This window comes from Mustelus asterias, chromosome 7 (genome assembly GCF_964213995.1).
Source record: "Mustelus asterias chromosome 7, sMusAst1.hap1.1, whole genome shotgun sequence".
In the NCBI taxonomy this organism is placed as follows: domain Eukaryota; kingdom Metazoa; phylum Chordata; class Chondrichthyes; order Carcharhiniformes; family Triakidae; genus Mustelus; species Mustelus asterias.
Genome location: NC_135807.1, coordinates 7,931,909 through 7,947,711, shown reverse-complemented (window position 1 = coordinate 7,947,711; position 15,803 = coordinate 7,931,909). Strand labels below are relative to the sequence as shown.

The 15,803-nt window shown below is 46.2% G+C and overlaps 1 protein-coding gene across 1 annotated transcript; it reads right to left on the bottom strand.

The window, feature by feature from the left end:
- On the bottom strand, positions 1 to 15,307 carry rnf125 (ring finger protein 125, E3 ubiquitin protein ligase). Its single transcript, XM_078217006.1, has 6 exons — positions 15,123 to 15,307; positions 10,723 to 10,876; positions 8,721 to 8,833; positions 6,309 to 6,426; positions 3,402 to 3,509; positions 1 to 1,811 (listed from the first exon to the last, which is right to left on the bottom strand). Exons 1-6 carry the CDS (start codon positions 15,260 to 15,262, stop codon positions 1,731 to 1,733), a joined length of 714 nt encoding a protein of 237 aa, XP_078073132.1. The 5' UTR covers positions 15,263 to 15,307; the 3' UTR covers positions 1 to 1,730.
- Between the last annotated feature and the right edge of the window lie 496 nt (positions 15,308 to 15,803).

Genomic DNA, 15,803 nt, shown 5'->3' with positions numbered 1-15,803 from the left:
GAGAGAGGGAAAGAGAGAAAGGAAAAGAGAGAGAGAGGGAAAGTGTGAAAGAGACGGAGGGAGAAAGGGGGGGAAGAGAAAGGACAAGAAATAAAGAAAGAGAAAGAGAGGGAAAGTGTGAAAGAGACAGATGGAGAAAGAGAGAGAGAGAACGATACGATGTTTCCTCTTGTGGAGGAGAATGGAACTAAGGGAAACAGTTTAAACAGTGATGGATATCTCACTTTTACGATTTTTTTTCCTCATTAGCCTGTGGAATTCTCCTTCACAGAAAGCCGTGAAGGATGGGTCGTTGAATTTATTCAAGGCTGAGTGAACCAGGTTTTTGATTGACAAGAGAATCAAAGGTTATGGGGATTTGAGATTACAACCAGATCAGCCATGGTCTAATTGAATGATAGAGATGGTGCGAATGACTGCATGGCGTGCTCTTGTTCCAATGTTCCTATGACAGAGGTATTTAGAGAGTTATAGCAAGGGAAAAGGTTTGATTGGTCGATTCTGCTGTGTATGCATAATTCAGGAGCAAAGATGATTATTGGTTATGAGCACAGGTCAAAGGGCCAATTGGATGTCACCAGATGTAAAGACTGTGTCGGGACAGATAAGAGGATAACACATGTAAAGAATGTTCTGGGAGGTGTAGGGCAGGATTTTCCAGAGCTCCATGGCGTGTTTTCCAGCGGTGGAGGCAGAATCTTCCAGTCCCATTGATGTCTACAGCATTTTGTGTGGCTTCCCCGCCCTGCTGCTGGGTAACCCGCCTCAGGGGGTCACCTTTGGCAGGACTGGAAGATCCCACTATTGGGAAGAGCTGAAAAATCCTGCCAGTAGTGTATAACAGAACAGTTAACAGATCAGAAAGAAACAAAGAAGGGACAGAGAGTTGCCAAGTGTATTGAATTACAATGGTGTAGCAGTAATGCCATTGTACTCGTAATTCCCCAGCCCAGGTTAACGGTCCTGGGATATGTGTTCAAACCCACCATGGCAAATGGTGCAATTTAAATTTAATGAATAAATTTGAACCTATCTGGTTCAATCATGCCCCTTTAGGGAAGGAAATCTGCTATCCTTACCCAGTCTGGCCTACATGTGACTCCAGACCCACAGCAATGTGGTTGACTCTAAACTACCCTCCTGAAATGGCGGAGTGAGACACTCAGTTCAGGGGCAATTAGAGATGGGCAACCAATGCCCAGCCAGTGATGCCCACATGCCATGAATGAATTTAAAAAGTCTCATCATGCTTTGATTACTAACAGGGAAGTGAAGATTTACAATTGAATATACAACTAAAATTCATAAAAATAGATGCTTCAATAGATTTGTTGTATGGAGTTTGTGGAGAAATTATTGCTTTGGGATTGACAACTTCCCTCACAAGCTGAAAGAAACATTGGGTGGGATTTCCCCCCCCCCCCCCCCCCCCATTTCCCACCCCCTCCCCCCCACCTGTTTTCTAGCATGGGAGGCGGTTCGCCATTGGCCGTCGGTGAGATCTTCCAGTCCCGCCGATGTGTACGGTGTTTTACGTGGTTGAAAGGTCCCACTGGTGGGAAGGGCCAGGAGATTTCGCCCACTGTTCCAAACAACAATCCAAAGCAGTTTTAATCAGGGTTTTGGATGAGATGCCATGGTTGCAAATTGACTTTGAAAGTAAAAGGCTGATGTGAAAAGCACGATTTCACTTCTTTCTGAAGCACCTGATTGGCTGCTGGAAATGTTTATTAAAATGGGATCTGAGCACAATCCTGAAACGAGTTCAAAATCGTGTCTTGCAACATCAGTTCTTCATCTTGACTGAAATCCTGAAATGAAGAGAGAGAAGAACCATTTTTTAAGGTTAAGAGTTACCCATTTCTCCACTATTCTGATCTTTTGGCGCCAATTGCTGCTGAACGATGCAAAGGTTAGTTGGGAAGGCGATGGCTGAGTGGAATTATCGCTAGATCCAGAAACTTGGCGAATGATCTGGGGACCCGGGTTCGAATCCCGTCACGGCAGATGGTGGAATTTGAATTCAATAAAAAATCTGGAATTAAGGATCCACTGATGACCCACTGTCGATTGTCAGAAAAACTCATGTAGTTCACTAAAGTCCTTCAGGGAAGGAAATCTGGCGTCCTTACCTGGTCTGGCCTACATGTGATTCCAGAGGCACAGCAATGTGGTTGACTCTCAACTGCCCTCGGGCAACTAGGGATGGGCAATAAATGCTGGCCAGCCAGCGACGCCCATGTCCCACGAATGAATTTTTAAAAAGTCAAGGCTGGCGGGAGGCTACTTTCCATTGTCTTGCTAATTCTGGTGCTAACCCCAGCTCCCATTCACAAACAGAAGCATTACCCATTGATGACTGCAACACCAGTACATGCAAGACTCACGCATCAAGGACTATGGCAGAGGATTGCAACATGTTAAAAGCACACTGTGGGCTGGATGAAACTGTTCCACGGGGAAGATATTTGACGCAGGTGGGTTAGATTATTCAGAGCTACCACATCAAGCCAGAGCACGTCAAGACTCCCCAAAACGCCTCCGACAGTATCTCGAAATCTGTGACCTCTAGCGCCTAGAAGGACAAGGGCAGCAGGTACATGAGAACACTACCACCTGCAAGTTCCCCTCCAAGCCACTCACTTTCCTGACTTGGAAATATATCGGCCGTTCCTTCACTGTCGCTGAGACAAAATCCTGGCGTTCCCTCCCTGACAGCACTGTGAATGTACCTACACCTCAAGGAATGTAGCGGTTCAAGAAGGCAACCTTCAACCTTCTCAAGGGACAATCAGGGATGGGCAATGAAAGTTGGCAGCAATGCCACATGCCAAAACTGAATAAGTAATAACAAAACATTTTAGTGAATCCTACAGCTTACGACTCTCACCAACTTTTACAGATGCACCATAGAAAGCATTCTTTCTGGTTGTATCACAGCTTGGTATGGGCTCCGGCTCTCCCAAGACCGCAAGAAACTACAATGGGTTGTGAATGAAGCCCAATCCATCACGCAAACCAGCCTCCCATCCATTGACACTGTCTACACTTCCCGCTGCCTTGGCAAAGCAGCCAGCATAATTAAGGACCTCACGCACCCCGGACATTCTCTCTTCCACCTTCTTCTGTCAGGAAAAAAGTCTGAAGTCATGTACCAACCAACTCAAGAACAGCTTCTTCCCTGCTGCTGTCAGGCTTTTGAATGGACATACCTCGCATTAAGTTGATCTTTCTCTACACCCTGCCTATGACTGTGACACTACATTCTGCTCTCTCTCGTTTCCTTCTCTATGAACGGCATGCTTTGTATGTATAGCGCGTAAGAAACAATACTTTTCACTGTATACCAATACATGTGACAATAATAAATCAAATCAAACAGGGTATAAAATGACACTCACCACAAAGTGTTCATAATCGAATTGGTGTCGCAGGCGAAGGTGTGTCAGGAAGTTTCTGCTGTAATAATTGGGATCTCCCCATGGCATCAACGCACAGATGGGACAGACCTACAGGACAAGAATCCAAAGTTTTAGGTTGGAAATATTAAAAGAGACATTGATATTACTTTCATCTTCGAGTCAGAACAAGGCGGCTTTGACTCCCATTCCACGCCTTGAGCTCAAAAATCAAGGCTGACGCTCCAGTGCAGAACGGAGGGAGTGCTGCAGTGTCAGAGCGGCTGTCGTTTGGAGCTGATGTTAAACTATGGCCTCCTCCGGATTCTCAGGTGACATAATAAAATCCCATGGTATTCGTTTAAAGGAGAATGGGGGAGCTATCCCTGGTTAATATTCATCTGCCAATCAACATAGACACATAGACGAGGGAAGAGCAGTAGATGTAGTTTATATGGATTTCAGCAAGGCGTTTGATAAGGTGCCCCATGCAAGGCTTATTGAGAAAGTGAAGGGGCATGGGATACAAGGGGACATTGCCTTGTGGATTCAGAACTGGTTTGCCCACAGAAGGCAAAGAGTGGTTGTAGATGGGTCTTTTTCAGCATGGAGGTCGGTCACCAGTGGAGTGCCCCAGGGATCTGTTCTGGGACCCTTGCTCTTTGTGATTTTTATAAATGACCTAGATGAGGAAGTGGAAGGATGGGTTGGCAAGTTTGCTGATGACACAAAGGTTGGTGGTGTTGTGGATAGTGTAGAGGGATGTCAGCAGTTGCAACGAGACATAGATAAGATGCAAGACTGGGCGGAGAAGTGGCAGATGGACTTCAACCCAGATAAGTGTGTGGTGGTTCATTTTGGCAGGTCGAATAGGATGAAAGAATATAATATTAAGAGTAAGACGCTTGGCAGTGTGGAAGATCAGAAGGATCTTGGAGTCCGTGTTCATAGGATGCTCAAAGTGGCGTCGCAGGTAGAGGCTGTGGTTAAGAAGGCGTATGGAATGCTGGTCTTCATCAGTAGAGGAATTGAGTTTAGAAATCGGGAGATAATGCTGCAGCTGTATAGGACCCTGGTCAGACCCCACCTGGAGTACTGTGCCCAGTTCTGGTCACCTCATTACAGAAAGGATGTGGAAGCCATAGAAAGGGTGCAGAGGAGATTTACAAGGATGTTGCCTGGATTAGGTTGCATGCCTTAAGAGGATAGGTTGAGAGAGCTAGGTCTTTTCTCCTTGGAGAGGCGAAGGATGAGAGGTGACCTGATAGAGGTGTATAAGATGTTGCGAGGTATTGATAGAGTGGATTCTCAGAGGCTTTTACCCAGGGCTGAAATGGTTGCCACAAGAGGTCACAGGTTTAGGGTGCTGGGGAGTAGGTACAGAGGAGATGTTAGGGGTAAGTTTTTCACTCAGAGGGTGGTGGGTGTGTGGAATCGGCTGCCGGTAGTGGTAGTGGAGGCCGATTCGATAGGGTCTTTTAAGAGACTTTTGGATAAGTTCATGGAAGTGAGTAAGATAGAGGGTTATAGGTAAGCCTAGTAGGTAGGGACATGTTTGGCGCAACTTGTGGGCCGAAGGGCCTGTTTGTGCTGCAGCTTTTCTATGTTCTATGTTCTAACACTGAAAAAACAGATTCAGAAAATGCTGGAAAATCTCAGCAGGTCTGACAGCATCTGGAGAAAGAGAATAGAGCCAATATTTTGAGTCTGGACAATGCTTCAGTCAGAGCTCTGGTTGGAACTCATTGGTTGTATAGAGCATTTGCATGTGCTGAGATCATAAAAGGTGCTATACAAATTCTTATGTTTATTGTTACACGGGATAAGGACGTCACTGGCTGGGCCACAGCATGCATTGCCCAGCCATAATTGCCCATAAACTGAGTGACTTGCCAGAGGGCATTTCAGAGTAGAATCCCTACAGTGCAGAAGGAGGCTATTCGGCCTATCGAGTCTGCACCGACCACAATCCCACCCAGGCCCTATTCCCATAACCCCACATATTTCATAGAAATCATAGAAACCCTACAGTGCAGAAGGAGGCCATTCGGCCCATCGAGTCTGCACCGACCACAATCCCACCCAGGCCCTACCCCATATCCCTACATATTTACCCTAATCTCTCTAACCTACGCATTTCAGGACTCTAAGGGGCAATTTTTAGCATGGCCAATCAACCTAACCTGCACATCTTTGGACAATCTCTTAATCCCCTGACACTAGGGTCAATTTAGCATGGCCAATCAACCTAACCTGCACACCTTTGGACTGTGGGAGGAACTCCCGGAGGAAACCCGCGCAGACACGGGGAGAATGTGCAAACACCACACAGACAGTGACTCGAGGCTGGAATTGAACCTGTGTCCCTGGCGCTGTGAGGCAGCAGTGCTAACCACTGCGCCACCATGTCACGCGAGTTAACCACACATTGCTGTGGGTCTGGAGTCACATGTAGGCCTGACAGGGTAAGGACAGCAGATTTCCTTCCCTAAGGACATAAGTGAATCTGATGCATTTTTACAACAATCCAGGTCAATTCCAGGTTTCCTTTGGATTCAAATTTCACCATTTGCGGAGGTGGGATTCAAGCCCGGGTCCCCCAGGCCATTACCTCTCTGGATTACTATCCCAGTGACAATGCCATTATGCCACCACCTCCCCTTAATGCAAAGTTTTTGTCTCAGGGCGTCTCTCTTTTCCCAACCCAGAGGGATTGAGACCAATTGTCACCCTTGCTGACATGGACTGACACAGCAAAGGGTCGAGGGATCTCCAGGTTTGAATGTCAGGTAAACGCATGGAGCCATCAGAGAGCATCTACCGATTTTCAATATGGCACTCACACACTACAAATGTTATCATTGCGCAAACATTATAAAGATTAAGAAGAAGCAATATTAAAGCACCTACCACTCGCCGATAGTCATGAGAGTGATGTGTACAGCAGTGTGTTACCAAGTCTTCCACATCATAGTTCGCCTCTTGGCAGTATGGGCAGGTAAATGTCCATCCAATTGTTTCGATGGTGCTTATAAAATAGAAAGCATTGCTAGGTTATATTGTTTTTGAATGATAAAAGAACAGCAATAAACATGTCCTCAACTTTCAAATAGGGAGCAAAGAGAGAAACAGAACCATTGAAACATCACTACATTAACTGTACGACCCTCACCAACCTTTAAAGATGCACCATAGAAAGCATTCTTTCTGGTTGTATCACAGCTTGGTATGGCTCCTAGAAATCATAGAAACCCGACAGTGCAGAAGGAGGCCATTCAGCCCATCGAGTCTGCACTGACCACAATCCCACCCAGGCCCTACCCCCATATCCCTACATATTTACCCGCTAATCCCTCTAACCTACACATCTCAGGACACTAAGGGGCAATTTTAGCATAGCCAATCAACCTAACCCGCACATCTTTGCACATCCTGCTCTGTCCAAGACCGCAAAATACTACCAAGGGTCGTGAATGCAGCCCAATCCATCACGCAAACCAGCCTCCCATCCATTGACTCTGTCTACACTTCCCACTGCCTCGGAAAAGCAGCCAGCATAATCAAGGACCCCACGCACCCCGGTCATTCTCTCTTCCACCTTCTTCCATCACGAAAAAGATACAAAAGTCTGAGGTCACATACCAACCGACTCAAGAACAGCTTCTTCCCTGCTGCTGTCAGACTTTTGAATGGACTTACCTTGCATTAAGTTAACCTTTCTCTACACCCTAGCTATGACTGTAACACTACATTCTGCACTCTCTCGTTTCCTTCTCTATGAACGGTATGCTTTGGCTGTACAGCGAGCAAGAAACAATACTTTTCACTGTATACTAATACATGTGACAATAATAAATCAAATCAAATCAAATGTATCAGAGATTTGTAATCAACCATGTATATAATCCAATGAACCACTTTAAAACAGTGACACATTACATGAAGGCTATTTTCTCCAGTGACTGAATACCTAATGAAGTGTTGCAAAACTAAGACGCTCTGTTTACAGGCACTAAATTAGCTTCACAGACGCATGGGATTTCATTTGCATGAATGGGGAGGCGATGACCTAGTGGTATTATCGCTGGACTATTAATCCAGAAACTCAGCTAATGTTAGATCATAGAATCCTGACAGTGCAGAAGGAGGCCATTCAGCCCATCGAGTCTGCACCAATCACAATACCACCCAGGCCTTATTCCCATAACTCCTCATATTTACCCTGCTAATCCCCCCGACACGATTGTCAATTTTAGCATGGCCAATCAACCTAACCCGCACATCTTTGGACTGTGGGAGGAAACCAGAGCACCCGGAGAAAACCCACACAGACACGGGGAGAACGTGCAAAATCTACACAGACAGTGACCCGAGGCCGGAATTGAACCCGGATCCCTGGCGCTGTGAGGCAGCTTCTTGTCCTGCCAAAGGCAATGCCCCTCTCCCACCCACCCCCGTGGCAGTACCCCAGCTGCACGGTGAACGAGCAATTCAAATGGCCATTGACTTCGGTGAGACTGGAAGATTCCATCGGCAGCCATCTGTCACCAGAAAACCCGCTTGGGGGGGTGGCGGGGGTGGTTGGGTTGGGGGGGGGGGGGGGGGGCGGGGGGCGGTGGGTGGTGGTGGTGCGGGGGGAGGACGAGTGGAAGATCCTGGCCAAGGAGTTGGGACGACATGCAAAAGCGGCTCCTGGTTTACCACTGTACCCATCCATCCATCCATTCAGGATTCTCTGGGGATGTACCACACTGAACCATCAGAGTGTCTGGGCCAACATATCAGATAGTGTCGTACCTATGGAATTATAAATATTGCTGAAAAGAGAGACAGGCTGCTGAAGCTTTTGGTCTTGCACTCATCAGGACAAATGCAAGAATGCCAAATTTCAAAGGATAGCAGCAAATTATATTATAGGAGAAAAGGCTGCTGATTGGTCAGCAAGCCAACTCTGAGTGGCTGAGGTGTTGCCATAGAGAAAGCAATGGGGAATTATAGGTTTCCAAAGCTTGAAAAGACAAAAAACTTGAACATATCCCTTTTGTTTGCATAATATTTTTCTCTGTATTCTGATACATGTGACAATAATAAATCAATTCAATTCAATTCAATTCAATTTAAGTCAATGACTGTGTGTCGCTTCTAGTAAGGTGTTTATTAGCCACATTAAGAGCACGATTGATGCTCTCAAAGTGGTTGTTAGTGTGGCTATTAGCACACTCAGCATTGTTCAGCAAGTGCTGCCCAATCGTGGAATCACATCTAACAGCAGACCTTTCTATTTGGAATTGTCTTTGTTCTCCTGGCAGGTTAGAAGCTTACCTGTACGAGGCAGGTGTTGGTTGAGGTGGTGTATAGGCATCTAAGGCTGGACCATACTCCTCCAGGTACTTTGAGCAGGTTTGTGTGTGCGCCCTCATGTCCATTAAGCATACCTGAATAAGACCCGAAACCTCTGTTATACACAGGAACAGGAGGAGACCTTTACCCCCTCAAGTCTCTTCCGCCATTCAATGACTTCATGGCTGATCTGAGACCTCACATCAAACAGCTGTCTTTGCTCACAGCCCTCAATATAACAAAAATCTATCAGTCAAAGTAAATGCACAATAAATGGGATTATACTGAGATGGGTAGATGAAGTGAGAGACCTTGCTGTGCAGTACACAGGTCCCTAAAGGCAGCAGTCCTGGTAGATAAGGTTGTAAAGAAGGCATATGGAATGTTCTCCTTCATTAGCAGAGATATAGAATACAAAAGTAAGGATTTAATGATGAAACTGTGTGAAACACTGATGTGGCCGCAACTGGAGTATTGTGTGCAGTTCTGGTCGCCACATTACAGGAAGGATGTAATTGCTCTGGAGAGGGTGCAGAGGAGGTTTACCAGGATGTTGTCAGGGCTGGAGAATTGTAGCTACGTGGAGAGATTGGAGAGGTTGGAGTTGCTTTCCTTGAAATAATAGCCTTGTGGCTATTAGCACACTCAGCACTGTTCAGCAAGTGCTGCCCATTTGTGGAATCACATCTAACAGCAGACCTTTCTATTTGGAATTGTCTTTGTTCTGCTGGCAGGTTAGAAGCTTACCTGTACGAGGCTGTGTTGGTTGAGGTGGTGTGTTGGCATCGAAGGCCCCCTGGGAGGGGAGGAGGGGGGTGACATGATTGAGATATACAATATTGTGAGGGGTAGGGAGAGAGTCAACAGAAGGAGCCTGTTTCCCTTGGCAGAGAGTTCAAAAACCAGGGTCATAGATTCAAGCTCAGTGGCAGAAAGATGAGAGGGGACAAAAGGACAAACGGTTGTACACAGAGGGTGGTGGCTGTCTGGAATTCGCTGCCCAAGTTGGTGGTGGAGGCAGAGACCCTAAACTCTTCTAAAAAGGTACCTGGATCTGCAACTTAAGTGCTGCAAACTACAGGGCAATGGGTTGGGAGCAGGAAGGTGGGATTGGAAAGGGCACCTGGCTGTCTTTGGGTCAGCGTGGACAAGATGGGCTGAATGGCCCCCTTCTGTGCTGTATCATTTCTGGGGTACTATGGTTCTAATTTCAAATCTAAAATTAACATGAATAGCATGCATTGCCATTTGCAAAAGAGGGCTCCAAACTTCTACCACCCTTTTTGTGTCCAAATGTTTCCTAAATTTTCTCTGAAAGATCTGCTCTAATCTTTAGATCTTTTATCCCTACACCTAGACTGCCCAATCAGCAGAAAATGTTTCTCTCTATCTACTCCGTCTGCTCCCCTTAATATCCTAAAATATTAACATTGCGATTTCCCAAAGCATTACCTGAAAGCATGTGTCTTTCAGAAGAAGTTTCATGGCCAATCCATCTAATCTACACATCTTTGGACACTAAGGAGAAATTTAGCATGGCCAATCCACCTAACCTGCATATCTTTGGACTGTAAGTGAAAACTGGAGCACCCGGAGGAAACCCATGCAAACACAGGGAGAATATGCAAACTCCACACCGACAGTCACCCAAGCCCTGAAAGGTCCCTGGCGCTGTGAGGCAGCAGTGCTAACCACCGTGCCACCCTTGTCCTTGTGTCTCTTTCAGCTTCTCAGACTGAGGCCTAAATTTTCCTGTCCCGTCCGCTGCGGGATCAACAATTCGATGGACTAACAAAAGGTTCGTTGACCTCGGGCAGGAATTTACGGCCTAGGACGAGAGGGGGGTGATTGGAAATCCCACCTCAAGCGTGAGAAATCACTTCAACTTTAGTTCAAATTACAAATGTCGAGATGCGATGAGCCTCTACAACTGAACCCAACAAAAGTGGTCAAAACGCCAAGCGGCTGCCCTGCATTGACTAACCTGAGTGTCACAACCTCTGCAATTTGCCTTCTTGGTCATCATCTGCTCCTCAATGTCCATTGCACGTTGCTCAGTGAAAGACGTGTCTTTCCGACATATCGGACATTTTCCATCACTTGCGTGGAAGTTTCTCGAGTGGCATTCTTGGCAGAAGCTGAAAGGGAAAAGTTACACAGACACAATGAAGCCAGGGCTCCTTTCTGATTGGAAGGAAAGGCTGGGCAGGGAGGGGGGGGCGGGTGGAGTGGCAGCGGAGGAGGGAGGGAGTGCGGTGACCCGGGTGAGATCTTCACAATGATGAAGGTTTTTGATCGAGTGCACATAGAACCATAGAATCCTACAGAGCAGAAGGAGGCCATTCGGCCCATCGAGCCTGCACTGACCACAATCCCACCCAGGCCCACACACCCTCACCCCGTCCAATCCCCATAACCCTCATCCATCTAACCTACAGGATTGGGACACTAAGGGTCAATTTAGCATGGCCAATGCACCTAACCTGCACATCTTTGGACTGTGAGAGGAAACCGGAGCATGCGGAGGAAACCCACACAGACACGGGTAGAATGCGCAAGCTTCAAATTTTCAGATCATAATTCAATTCCCTCTTGAATGCCTGGATGGAACCTGCCTTTTTTCCATGGGATGTGGGTGTCACACTAACCCACAACCAATTGCCCTTGAACTGCGTGTCTCGCTCGGCTGTTTCAGAGGGCATTCAAGAGCCAACCACATTGCTGTAGGTCTGGAGTCACATATCGGGCAGAACGGGTAAGGATGGCAGATTTCTCTGAGTCTCTGGATTTCTAGTCCACTGACAATACCACCAGCCTCGCCTCAAGAAGGTGGCGGTGAACCATTTTCTTGAACTGCTGCAGTCCGTCAGGTGTGGGTACACCCACAGTGCTGTTAGGGTAGGAATTCCAACATTTTAATGGAAGGTATTTTCCAAATATATTTTAATAAAAGAGAATAAAGAAGTCCCGATTACTCGTCCAGTGGCAATAATACTATGCCATTGTCGCTATCACATCCTCAGGCAGCACATTCCAGATCCGACCCACTTGCTGTGCGAAAAGATTTTTTTGCTCCTGTCAACGCTGCAGATTTTGCCACTTTGGATAACTCCGTCATATGATTCAGTGCGAAAAGTATCCACTTGAATGGTTCGGTTGGGGCTGTTTCCCTCACAGCTGAGAAGGCTGAGTGGGGGATCTGATTGAGGTTTACAATATTATGGTAGACATAGATAGGTGTTACGGTTCAGGTCAGAAACTTCAAAGTGTTTTATGGAGCCCATCTGAATCATATGTTTTGCATCCTGAATTTGGCTAGGATAAGCATGAGATCTTTCACTTCAGGTGTGATTCAAATGACCCACTGGGGAGCTTTTGTCAAACAAATTTAATTTAAGAATATAGTTAACATGCATAATAAGAAAATGAGCAAGAACTTTTATCAATTACAAACAAGAAACAAAAAACCGCGATAATGTATAACCTTTAACAAATATATAGAAGCTGTCCCAACCTCCATAACCAACCCTTTCAACAGGTTCAATGCAGCAAAGTCTACTGCTCACGTGATAATGGGATTGAGGCCATTAGTTGAATTCTGCAGTCAAACGCTCTTGAGACTCAAAACAGTTTGAAGACAAGACAGCTTCCCAAAACACCAGAGACTCTGGTCTAGCCCCCCAGCAACAGCAGATTTTTACCCTTCAGGAAAACAAGAGAATTTCCACAAAAGAAAAACAGGGAGAGAGGGAAAACACTTCTTTTTAGCTTGCTGCCCCTTCTAAAACTAAAACTCAAACCTGCAGCTCCAAACTGGAAATGAAAAAAATACCTGTCCAAAAACACATGACTGTCCTCCTAACAACGCAGGTTCGTAAAACTAATCCCAGAGTAAACATTAACAACCCCATTTAAACCACTTAGGTAGCAATAAAAGGACTCATCATAATCTGCCTGGCAACAATAATGACATCACTGAAGTTGTGAGCTGCAGAAATCATATTTTTAAAAAACTTTCTTAAAGGTACACTGACGTCACATAGGGTAGATTGGAAGAAACTCTTCCCCTTAGTTGAGTGGTCAATAACCAGGGCAGGCATAGATTTAAGGTAAGGGACAAGAGATTTAAGAAAAAACCTTTCCACCCAGAGGGTGGTAGGAATCTGGAACTCTTTGCCTGAAAAGGTGGTAGAGGCTGGAAGCCTCACAACATTTAAGAAGTATTTAGGTGGGCATTTGAAACACCCAAGCATACCGACCCAGTGCTGGAAAATTGGATTAGGATAGGTGCTTGATGGCCAGCACAGACATGATGGGCTGAAGGGCCCCTTTCTGTGCTGTAAAGCTCTATGATCAAGGAAGAGTTGGGTCAGCACTAAGTGTCTGTATTCACAAGAGCATTATCAGAAGGGCAGTACTGCCCCTAACTCAGCAGGTTTTTAAAACAAATTCTTTCATGTGATGTCAGCATTCTTGGCAAGGACACCATTTATCGCCCTTGAACTGAGTGGGGTGTTCGGCCATTTCAGAGCGGTGATGAGTCAAACAGATTGTGGATCTGAAGTCCCATGCAGGCCAGATCAGGTAGGGATGGCAGATTTCCTTGCTGAGTCAGATCCATGGTAGCTGCGTGGTCACCAATACTAAAACCAGCTTTTCAATTTCTCGACTCAAATTCAAATTCTACCAGCCACCACTGTGGGATTTGAACCCGGATCCATCTCTGGATTACTAGTCCAGTCAGATTATCATTTATGCCACCATCTCCCCCGGGCCAGCCACTGTTAAATTATATTCTTTATTCCTGTCTTACAACTGAACAAACAGGCGCTCACATTAGAATTCTGACTCCACTGTTCAATTTCAAATAAGCACCAATTCTAAAAAACAAAACACAGTCTGAAAAATATAAATATTGTGATGTTCTATCAATTAAAATATACTCCATCCTTGTCTTTTCAGCTAAGATCAAGGCCAGATTTTACCGCCCTGTCCGCCACAGGAATCTGAGTGGGCAAGGGGCAGACAATGGGAAGGTCCGTTGGCCTTGGGTGGGATTTACGGTTTTGGGACGAGAGAGGCCATAAAATTCCGCCCAAGGCATCAGATCAAGCCCAGGGTGGCACATTGCTGCCTCACAGCGCCAGGGACCCAGGTTCAATTCCTGGCTTGGGTCGCTGTCTGTGCGGAGTTTGCACATTCTCCCCGTGTCTGTGTGGGTTTCCTCCGGGTGCTCCAGTTCCTCCCACACTCCAAAGATGTGCGAGTTAGGTTGATTGGCCATGGCAAATTGCCCCTTAGTGTCAGGGGAATTAGCAGGGTAAATACATCGGGTTACGGGGATAGGACCTGGGTGGGATTGTGGTTGGCGCAGACCCGATGGGCTGAATGGCCTCCTGCTGCACTGTAGATTCTATGATTCTATAAGATGGGGGATGCAATGCCTTATCTTGTCAGCTTGGATCTTGTTTGTCTCTCTAGTGGGGACCAGGAATTGGATGCAATTTGAAATTGGATTTTGGAGCAAGCAAGGTAATGGATTCAGGTCTGCCCAGTCCACTCTGCACATTGAGTTCATAGAATCCTAGAATCCTACAGTGCAGAAGGAGGCCATTCGACCCATTGAATCTGAATTGACCACAATCCCACTCAGGCCCTATCCCCATAACCCCATGCAATTAACCTAGCTCGGCCCCCTGACACTAAGGGACAATTTAGCATGGCCAATTCACCTAACCCGCACATCCTTGGACTGCAGGAGGAAACCGGAGCACCCAGAGGAAACCCACACAGACACCGGGAGAACGTGCAAACTCCACACAAACAGTGACCCAAAACCGGGAATCGAACCTAGGTCCCTGGCGCTGTGAGGCAGCAGTGCTAACCACCCTGTCACCATGCTGCCCTTACATTGGCTTTGTCACTTAAAAGTTTAAAGTTTATTTATTAGTCACAAGTAAGGCTTACATTAACATTGCAATGAAGTTACTGTGAAAGTCCCCTTGAAGAAAAAGTTTTTAAACTTGAAGGAATAACAAATTTTAAAAATCTATCCATGAGGATGTAAAAACACTGACTTTATTTGCGTGTAGACAGAACTGGGTTCTATTCTCTCTCCACAGATGCTGTCAGACCTGCTGAGTTTCCCCAGCATTTCCTGTTTTTGTTTCAGTTTCCAGCATCCACAGTATTTTGCCTTTATTCTCCCCATCTCTCCTGTCCATACGCCTCCCCCCCCCCTCCCTCCCCTGAGGATTTCGAAGACTTCCTCTATCAAATCTCCATGCAGACCATCTCTCTTCCCCAATCCCCCCAAGAACTGGGAGCCCATAGAAACTTTCAACCCCCTCCCCCTCCCTTAGTTAAATTCCGCTGCTTACTTACACATGCCCACATTGGGTTTTGACCGGTCTCTCTAGCGACTGGAAACAGATGGGACACTCAAAATCCACCGCCTCCTCGGAGTTAATGTGCTCCATCTGCAGAATGGGTTCATTCCGGAGGCTGCCCTGAGCTGTGCCCATCCCGAGTAAAACCCCAGCAGCAACCCAAGGAGGAGGTGGGTGAAGCCAGGAGCAAAGGTTGAGTGAGCCAGGCAAAGTGAAACCGAAATGCAATTCTCTTTCTCCCGTGGCTCCTATTTCACTTGTTGAATTGGGAATTCCCTAGGATGTTTTTTATTAGTCTCTCTCTAAATTCCACCCCCCCCCCCCCTTTTTTTCAAAAGGTCTTTCCGGAAAATCAGGAAGGAATACATTTTCCTTTCATATTCTCTATTCACTGCGGGGTGAAACTGACTAGCTGAATCCATGCGGGGAATTTCACAGATCAACACAAGTTCAGCTATTCTGATTGCCAGGACCACTCCTGGCTCCAAACTGCCCCCAAAGTCTCATAGGGACTCATTTCATTGTGAAAAGCCTGAAAGCCCGAATCAAGAAAATAAAATAACCCCCAGAGCAAAATTGCAGGCCAGCTCAGAGAGGGTGATGAGAAAGATTGAAAACATAAAGTACTTGTTTTTTAAAATTCTGACAATTAGAAGTCAAAAGAATGGGGCTCCCA

Excerpts from the sequence above, each read along its gene's own strand:
- rnf125 (XM_078217006.1), bottom strand. The coding sequence starts at position 15,262 with ATGGGCACAGCTCAGGGCAGCCTCCGGAATGAACCCATTCTGCAGATG. Across the intron at positions 8,834-10,722 it reads GCAGAGGTTGTGACACTCAG|GTATGCTTAATGGACATGAG; the intron begins GTTAGTCAATGC and ends GGTCTTATTCAG. Across the intron at positions 1,812-3,401 it reads TCGATTATGAACACTTTGTG|GATTTCAGTCAAGATGAAGA; the intron begins GTGAGTGTCATT and ends TCTTCATTTCAG.